Here is a 10,234-nt window from a genome sequence, read left to right on the forward strand (position 1 = left end):
TCATCACAATGGCCTTGCCACTAGCTTCTTCTTCTTTCTGATAGCTTGTCTTAGCTTCCATATTTTCTAGGGTGTTCGCGGTGTGGTTTGGTTCGATTTTAAGAGAAAAAATCATCAGATCCAAACGCTTAATTTATGTGCGGTGCGGTTTGGATCGGTTTGGATTTGCGGTTTTTTAAATAAAAAAATTAAATACATATAACAAGTCTCAACATCAAATTTTAAATAATCAACAATGACATAACAAGTCTTAACAATATCTTAAAAAGCCAACAACAACATAACAATAGAAATAAAATTATAGGTTTGTTAAAATAAATAAATAAATAATATTTTGAACATAAAATATTTATTAAATAATAATAATACATGAATAATAGAAAAATATATAACAAATTGAACATGTTATAAGTATAATTGTAAATATAATAATAAAATAATAATATTATAGCACATTGTGCGGTTTGGATTGGATTGGATCGGTTATGAAAAGTAGATCCGAAATCCGATCCAATCCAGCGGTTTGCAAAAAATAGAATCCAATCAAATTCGAATTAGTGCGGTTTTAATCGGTTTTCGATTTGGATCGGTTTGAATTTGAACACCCCTAATATTTTCTGTGAAGTGACCGAAACAGAGATGAGAGAAAGGAGATAGAAGAGAGAGAATTTGAAACACTTTTAATGTAACTAGGAAAGATAATGAAATGAATTTAGTTTCCTTCTTCCCTTTTGCTTAGTAGCGTGTGTCATTAATGAGAGCAATCAAATCAATTGCTATTTCTCTCTCATGTTTTCAATGTCTGCATTAACTCCACTTAACAAAAATTTGAATTCCATCAAATGAAGGATGTAGTATCCATGGAAGCATGCAAAGTTCTCTCTTTCTCAATTTTTCAATTCGGACGAAGCCCTTTGGTCTTGCATCAAAATGTCATTTTGGGCTTGTTTGTATTTATTCTGGCCCAATTAACATAACCATAATTCAGCCACTTAATATAACAATTAATGCACAAGGCTGAATATATTTTCTTAGCACAATTGGGTTTTGATTTGCTTTTATGCCCAATATCCATAATCTGTATAATAACAAAATTATTAATCAATACATATGAATTAAATCAAATTAATAACTTTGCAATTAGTTACATTAATAATGTTTGATCATCACTAATTTAATTTGGAGTTTTCTAAACTCATCATTTTTTAATAAAAATAAGCTTTTAAAAATATTTTTGTGTTTTGCAGATATATCCGATATCCGATCCGATCTGATCCGCAAATGTGCGGATCAGATTGGATCAGATCCAACCTTAAAAATTGCAAATATTGGATCCGATCTGATAATTTTAGTGTGGATCAAATCGAAATTTTAGTCATATCCGATCCAATCCGATCCGCGTTCACCCTTACTAGTAATTCTTCAAAAAGAAAAATGGCAATAACAAGATAAAACTAGTGAAAGAATGAAAAAAAAGAAGAGAGATGAGGCATGAATATAGACACATGCATACAAATGTCTTAAAATGGTAGAAAATGACCATAAAATATACGAACATAAAATTTCAAATAACTACAAGAGGATCGAGAAGAGTATATAAGAGACTTCAAATTCTAATTATAATTACATAATACATGTAATATATAATAGGATTATTATCTTTTTAAATTATATTATTAATTTATTAATTGTATTCTAATTTTCATTTGTATTCTTTGTTTTTAGTTGCATATTTTTTATTTATATATTTAAAAAGCATTCTAACAACTATTTATTTATTTTCATAATAAGTGATATTTTTAAATTTAAATAATTATTAATTAATTTATATTTATTATATTATCATTCAAATATTTATTCAAAAAATAATATTAATATAATGAATATCATAATAATAAAAAATAAAAAGTCATTTAAAAAAAAATATTATATGAAATTTTTTTTTATAATAAATAGATTCTTGATCAATTTAACATCAAAATGACATTATTTGTTTAAGTAAACAAAAATAAATAGATTTTTGATCAATTTGACCGTAACAACATATACTAAATAGATAAAATTTGTTACGAGTTAACCATAGAAATAATAAGAAAATCGTCCTGTTTAATAAAAAATATAGTCAGTGATTGAAGTGAATCTTTATTTTTTGTAAGAGATCCGTTATTTTTCGTAAAATACACAAAAAAACATATTAATATTTTAGTGACTAATAATATATATTAGAGACTGTCTTTCATTTGTTTATTAGATGTGAGCTCTTTTGGCAGGTATTGGGTGCTTGACTGTTTGCGCTTGGGAGGAGTTGGACGATGCTAGGCTCACTAAAGCAACACTTTAAAAATTGGACATCTGCTTTAGAGAGAAAGGCTGAGAAAAACGGTGGTTCATTGAATTCTTTGCTGTTCTTTAGACTATTTGGCAGGAAAGAAATGACAGAATTTTCACAAATAACGTCTCAAGTATGATGGACATTATAAAGAGGTCCTTTAGTTTTTTCGATGACTGGTATGGAGGTGAACTCCTTAATTATTGATAGCAATACTGAAAGTGACTAGAAGTTGTTAGGTACTTTGAGATGTAAGCTAATATTGTGTTGGTTTTCATGTTTTTTTACTCCACCTTATTGTGTTGAGATTTTTTTAATTATATATATATATATATATATATATATATATATATATATATATATATATATATTGTTTCTTAAAAGCTTGATAAGCTTTCTTAGTTATTTGAGATTACACAACAAGTTTTTAAATTAAACACATTCAACTTATCCTCTCTCTGTTTCTTGTACATTATTGTTAACAATTAGAGATAGCACCTTCTTATTTTTTTATATTTTTTGCACATACTCACTTCTGAATGTGAGTATGTGTCTTTCTGACTTTGTGGCTTTTTTTTGCTTTAGAACGAAAAATTTCTTAACAATAAAAAAAAACCTTGATAAATTTAGCCAAAAAATTCATGAAAAATTGCGAAACATAAAAACATGAATATAAATTTTAAATTCTAATCCATACGCCGCTTATTACATAAAACTTAACATAAGAAGGTTTATAGTTATATGTAAAATGTATGATAAAATATTTATACTATGGTAGCTATAATATTTTAAAAAATATTATTAAAATTAAAGTAATATTTTTTTATTATTTAATAATATTTTTTAATTTAAAAAATAAAAGAAAATTATTACTAAAATGTAAAAAAAAAAATAACACTTTAATTTTAACCACACTTATATAATTAATATAGCTACCAAAACATTTTGAAGCTACCATTTGCGATATTAAAGAAGGGCTGCGAAACTGTCCAAAGAATCATATTCCAAGTTGCCACATCCGACCTCCCAATAATATTCTGAAGCATATTCTGAATTATATTGATATTCTGGTTTTCGCTCCTTAACAAGGAAAAGAGATGCTTCTTTTTTGCAGTGCTTGCCTTTCAAATGCGTTTGAAAAGACCATATCTGCTGATTGATCCCTTCTATTTTCTTCTCATCATTTTTAATTTTGGTTTCTAGTGCCCATATTTTCTTGTTCAACTCCATAAGCTCATTAAGTATAAACTATTTGAACCAAATTCAACAAGACATATGTGAGAGTGTAAGCCATAAATAATTTTGGAGCTAAATTAAAGAAACAAGGAAAAACAACAAAAACTAACTATTTAGTTTAATGATTCTTTTGAAAAATTTAAAACTAATAAACAAAGACTACCTAGGGTTTAGTTAATATATATTAAAATGATTATTAGTAGAAGTTTTAAAATTTTGTTTTTAACATGTGCATATATATATATATATATATGAAAAATTCAATAATTTTAAAGGCATCAAAATGAAAGGAGAAATAGAATAAGATAAAACTAGGAAATAGCGTATGTGAAATTCTAACCTTGACTTCGTTTTTCAAACATTCTCTCAAGTCATCACATGTGGTCTCCTTTTTCACTTTTTTCAATTCTTGAAGAATTCTGTCATAGTTATGCCTGTAAGGATTCTTAATAATGTCGTAGTTCCTCCATCCTGCCTGACGTAACTTTTGAAAGGTTCCATAGAAACCATATAAGTGTTACATTATTATTAACCTTAAAAAAGTGTAGCTAACTAAAATTAATGTGAAACTATTTTAATAATTTGACAACACTTGTTAATTTTATCATAATTTTATATTTTGCTTTTAGATATTCTTTTAAGTATTGACGAAGTTTCAGTTAATACAATCATTATAATCATAACCACCGTTAAATGTACTCTTTCTCTCTTTCTGTATATATATTAGATGGAAAAGTATAGGGTACCAACATATTATCTGCCAATTTATTGTCAATAATAATTAATTATTATATTTTAAACACATATATAAAAAGACACATCCAGAAAATATATCTATAAAGACACTTCTATTAAACACAGCTATAAAAAAGACATTTTTATTAGACACATCCACAAAGACACTTCTATTAAACACAGTTATAAATAAGAGTTGGCAGAAATTGGCAGAAAGGTAGCGGGATTGATATTAGATAAAGGAATATAAATATTTTAATTTTAGATAAATTAAACTAACGTACTTAATTACGTGCAATTGTTGCATTGTTTGTTTGTTCACTTTACAACGCAAGGGCAAAAGAAGGAAAGGAAAATAACAATTATACTTTGAGATATTAGATTACAAAAATATTAGATGAATCCTGTAAATCAATTACTTTATATTTATATATATTTATACCTGTTATTTATGTACATTTTTTAAAAAAAATATCAACGACTAAAATAATCATACTTTTTATGAATATCCAAAATTAAGCATAACTTTACTTTTATACTTTTGATCCTATTTTTGCTAAATTTAATATGATTATTTTATTTATGACTATGAATAAAGTTTGGTTATATTAATTATAAAATTCAAATACAACGATTAATATATGTGAAATTGGTTTTTTATGAGTTAATATTCAAAACCCGTTCATGAAAGATTAATTATATTTGGGTGTTTGAAGAATTAGAAAAGAATAGAAGTTTCAAAGTCCTTCCTTCCCTTCACTATCCCTCATTGATGAAGTTAAAATTACTATCTTCATAAATTCAACATCTCATATTCTCATTCCACCTCGAACTCTCCTCTTGTTAGACACACATACACACTAATTTTTTGGTGGTTATAATATTTTGGCAGTATTTAAAAAATTATAATTAAAATTATTAAAGGTTACATCTTTAGTATTATTTGTCAATACTTTTTAATTAAAAAAAATAAGAAATAAAATGTTTGGTCATATAAAAAAATATTTTTAAATAATAAAAAGTATTACCCTAATTTATTTTAACTATACTTTTCAAGTATTGTCAAAATTTCATAACCATCATGAAATTTCATAACCATTATATATTTATATTCATTGTCTTAACTACTCTTAATTAGGGGTGAAAAAAGGTTAGACAGTCTGTTAGGAATTTGTAGTTTGGCCTGTATTTGGCCCGACCTGCCTGACTTGTTATAAAATAAGTATATGTTCAAATTTTTATAAAAGCCTTGTTATATTAATAGTCCAGGTCCAAGTTCACTAATTAGTCTTATAGGCCTGTCAGGCTTGTTTGGGCCTGTTAATACATAATTACATATATAAATAATTTTTTATTATTAAAAAAATATGAGATATTTTAAATTTATTATATTTAATTATAAATAGTTTTGTATATTTTAAATACTTTAAAATTTAAATTTTTTATAAATATTAAATATCACATATTACATATAAATATGTTTATTAAAAAATAAAATTTTTAAATAATATTTTTATTTTTATAAAAAAAATTATCAGGTCTTTTAACAGGTTTCAGGTCAAGCCAAGCTAAATAACAGGTCAGGCTTAATACTTTAAAAAAAAGCCTATAGCAAGCAGGCCAGACTCAGGACAATTGACTACATTAGAGACCAAACCTATTAAGAACAAAATCTGACCTAGTCTAGTCTGTTTCCACCCCTACTCCTAATGCAAACAAAGTCTTGTTAATTTTTTTTCTTATATTTATTTTACTTTTCGTTTGTTCACCGTTTACCAATTAATATGGTTATCAACTTATCATTATCAATAAAAAGTTAATTAATGTTGTTTGAATTTTATAAATAAATTAAATATTTACTTGGGCTTAAATAAAATTTAAAAATAGCCATTTATTTAAAATCCAAGGGATTGATGACGCCAATATTACTTCATCTAAAATAAAACAAAATCTATAAGAAGAGTTCTGAACTTACAAATATTCTAATAAGTTCTTCAGTCAAATCTAAAATTGAAGTAGTATCGTCTGATTCTCTCAGCTGCTGCTGGCTCACATTTATCTTCCTTAAGACTGATTTTTCTTGAGTCAAAATTTTGCTTTTGTGTAACATCTTCTTCAATGTCAACTGAAGTCACACATTGGCCGAAAAGAGTAAAAAGTTAAATAAAATTTGAAAGATTATATTTTTTCGGGTATATATATATATATATATATATATATATATATATATATATATATTATATATATATAAAAGTAGTATTTTTCTTTCTTTCTTTTTTTTATGAATAGTAATTTGTGATGTACAATATAAACAATTTCTTATGTGCTCATTAAAGTTTATTATGTTATTATTATCATAAAATAGAATATAACTGATACTTTAATATATATATATATATATATGTTAGAGAATTTATTTTTTTCGACTAACATCAATAATTAACATTTTTAAAAATTAATTTATTTATCTTAAATTTTAAATTTTAAATCACAAACACTTAAATTTATATTCTAATAAATTATAAACCTTAAAAAAAGTTAGCTAATTTTAGTTAACTAAAAATTAATTTCCTATAGTAACTATTATATTATCTTAAAAAGTATTGCTAAAATTAAAATAATATTTTTTTATTATTTTAAATACTTTTTTAATTTAAAAATAAAAATTAATATTACCAAAATATTAAAAATATATGACTTTAATTTTAATAATATTTATGTAACTAGGATAGTCATCAAAATATTTTCACAGAAAGATGATGATAAAATTTAAATAGGTGTAAAAAATACGGCACACAAATATAATTTAATTTGTTAGTGATATATTAGATGATTATAAGATTCTTTTAATTAGGAAGACGTACAAGGGCTAATTTTTTTGGTAATGGATTGGAGAGGTGTGTTATACATAGTTATGGAGAATTGGTGTATTTTTTATGGATATGGAGATAATTATTTTTTTTTAAATTAGAAACTACAAATCGAAGACTCAGATTTGGATAGGAGTAGAAAACTGAGGGTCAAATTTTGGGTAGAGTAAAAAATTGAACCTCAGTTTTTGGTAGAGATAGAAAATAAGTTTTGAGTAAAAAAACAAAAAAAAAATAAAAATTTCTCAAATTGGAGGATTTGATTTACATGTTTCAAAAATTTTTTAACATTAAAGTACAAATATGAAGGTCAGATTTCTGATCATCCATATAAAAAAAAAGTTAAAAACACACCAACTCTCCACATTATTTAAAAATACCACCACAATCTCAATAATAAAAATAAAAAGTGCACGTACAAGTTCTTCCCCTCTGAATTTTATTTCAGATGACAGCAGATCATCAAGTGTTTCATATAGCACTCTCAAGATCCACACTTTCTCTTCAATACTTCTATTAATATATTCAATTGAGTCCTTTGAATCGTTTATCCTTTGAAACAACTTTTCTCGACCCAACTGCAAGAAGAAATTCTTAACAAGTTAAGGTTGTATCATACCATATTATTATTGTCTCTGATATCATAAACATTTGTTTCTCAACAACTAAATTGACAAAATAAATAAATAAATAAATCCAGTACAATAATTTTGGCTACGAACAATAATATTACCCAATATATCTTAGATAACACTTTTTTATATATCTAATTATAATTTTAAGCAGCATATTCTTTATAGTAAAATTGCCTAATGGAAGCAGATATAAGCATAACTTTTTGTGCATAAAAATACTGTTCCTTAAAGACAAATGCATTTCATTCATAACTACAACTTATAACACCAATCAATCTTTGGAATTCTTCCTATTTAATTGATATATGAAGATCAAAATTAAAACAGAGTAAAGGCACAAACCATATCAATAATTTCACATACCACTTTGTTTCTGATCTTTTCAGATATCTGAAAACTTTGTTCATCATCCTTTTCCAGAAACAAACTTAATACTTCCTTACAATTGTTCATTCTAAATGAATCTTTTGGAAAAATTTTGACAATACAAAATGGCAACGCTTGCTTGTATGCATGTTTCTGGTCAAACTCATTCTCTTCTTTTCGATCCATTTTTTTGATATCACTGCCTCTAGCCTAATAAACAATTTTCATATGAATGAGCATATATATAGTAAAAGGAAGAAATCAAATAAATTTAATATAATAATGTATGCACTTTCAAAAGATTGAAGGGATGAAGCAGCAGATAATTAGATATGAGTTTAGTAGTTACTCTATATATGAATGAAAGGACATGATTAATTTTTTTTTATATAAGATTCTATCCTTTCATCTTATTGAAGTTGCTAACTTGCTATGTATGGTCAATTACTCATACTCTTGCACCCTACGGCAAGAAAATCAACGGTCTTTTAGTTCCTGTTTGGTTCTGAGAATTTAAAATTAGATAAAATACTGAAATAAAATAAAATACAAAGCATTCAGATACAAAAATAAGTATTCTTGATTTTCTGTATTTTATTTGATGATAAATTAAATATAAAAAATAAATTATAAAAATTTGATTTATTTTATTTTTCATATAAAAATAAAAAAAATAACAAAAAAATAAAATATATTTTTTATTACTATTTTTATTTCTTTTTTGTTAAAAAATATAAAATATATTAATTTAATTTTTTAAAATACAATATTTATATCTATATTTCATCTGTTAAATATAATTTTATGTCTCTCTATTTTTATTTCAATCTTTCATATTCGTAAACAAAAGTAGTCTAATATACCTAATAGATGTTATTTCAACAACCTCATATAACCATTCTATTTAACAACTATGTACAAAAATATTAGTATAACTTTTTAAAAACCAACTATTGAAGTAAAAATTTATATGTTATAGATCATGTCTAGAAAACTTCATGTTAATTCAAAATTATGTGATATACCTTATGTGAAAATCAACATTTGTTCAAAATATAGATAAACAAAGGGTTATTCAATTACATGTTTATTAATGTTTGATTTGGACAAATTTGGTATAAACAATTTTTTATATGCGATTGTGATTCACTTGCTAAATTAATAAAATATATATCCCGGGGAGAAGAAGAAGAAGAGTCGACAGTGGGTTGACAATGACGGAGAGAGAGATATGATGGTGGTGGTATCGGCATGACAGATGTTGGTAATGGGGAGAGTGGAAGAAGAGAGAGAGAGAGTGAAATTCGAATGAGGGAAAGAGGGTTTGTGTTTTTAATTTACGTCTCAATTATCGTCGGAAAAATCAGACGATAAAATTATTGCGGGTCACCAAAACGCATCGTTTCACTAAGTTGGTTTACCGTTGGATTTTTTGACATTTCACTAAGTTGGTTTACCCTCGGAAAATCCGACGATAAAAGACGCACCAGTATATTTTTGTTTCCTTCCAAATATTACCGGCAAAGTTACGTCAGAAACTTAAATCCGCTGGTAATTATATAACCGTACGAATTCAATGCCGTTACCGATGGTAAATTCGACGGTAAATGCGCCCCTATTCTGTGATGCTAAATCTGACGGTATTCAACGTTTTCTTGTAGTGATCTGGTGTGTGTTACTGGCAGAGTTTTTCCGATAGTAACTTTGGCGCCAAATTATTTTGTTCCCACATCATTACCATCGAATTTTTTCTTCGAAAAATCTGACGGTAAGTTGAATTTTTTGTTTTAGATTTTTTTATAAAATTAGTGGTCAAATTCTAAATTTTTATTTAAATTTATTTTTTGCACAATTAGTAGTCAAATTTTATATCATAGAAGTCAACTATGTTAAATTATCAAGTATACAAATAAAATGAAAAGTCAAATAATAGAGGATATGATACAATTAAATAGTGTATAAAAAAATCATAGTCACTGAAATTCATCGTCATCGTTATTGTCATCGACCCGCTAGTCCTGCTGCTGAGGCGGTGGCCTTGGCGGTGATGTCTATGCCCTTCC

The 10,234-nt window shown here is 25.7% G+C and overlaps 1 protein-coding gene across 1 annotated transcript; it reads right to left on the bottom strand.

Annotated features, from left to right (window-relative positions):
- Positions 1 to 2,978: 2,978 nt before the first annotated feature.
- Positions 2,979 to 8,412, bottom strand: LOC112737818 (uncharacterized). The gene is made up of 5 exons (XM_025787938.3): positions 8,169 to 8,412; positions 7,590 to 7,748; positions 6,276 to 6,425; positions 3,906 to 4,049; positions 2,979 to 3,577 (listed from the first exon to the last, which is right to left on the bottom strand). Exons 1-5 carry the CDS (start codon positions 8,355 to 8,357, stop codon positions 3,296 to 3,298), a joined length of 924 nt encoding a protein of 307 aa, XP_025643723.1. The 5' UTR covers positions 8,358 to 8,412; the 3' UTR covers positions 2,979 to 3,295.
- Between the last annotated feature and the right edge of the window lie 1,822 nt (positions 8,413 to 10,234).

Source organism: Arachis hypogaea, chromosome 13, assembly GCF_003086295.3.
Source record: "Arachis hypogaea cultivar Tifrunner chromosome 13, arahy.Tifrunner.gnm2.J5K5, whole genome shotgun sequence".
NCBI classification, from domain to species: domain Eukaryota; kingdom Viridiplantae; phylum Streptophyta; class Magnoliopsida; order Fabales; family Fabaceae; genus Arachis; species Arachis hypogaea.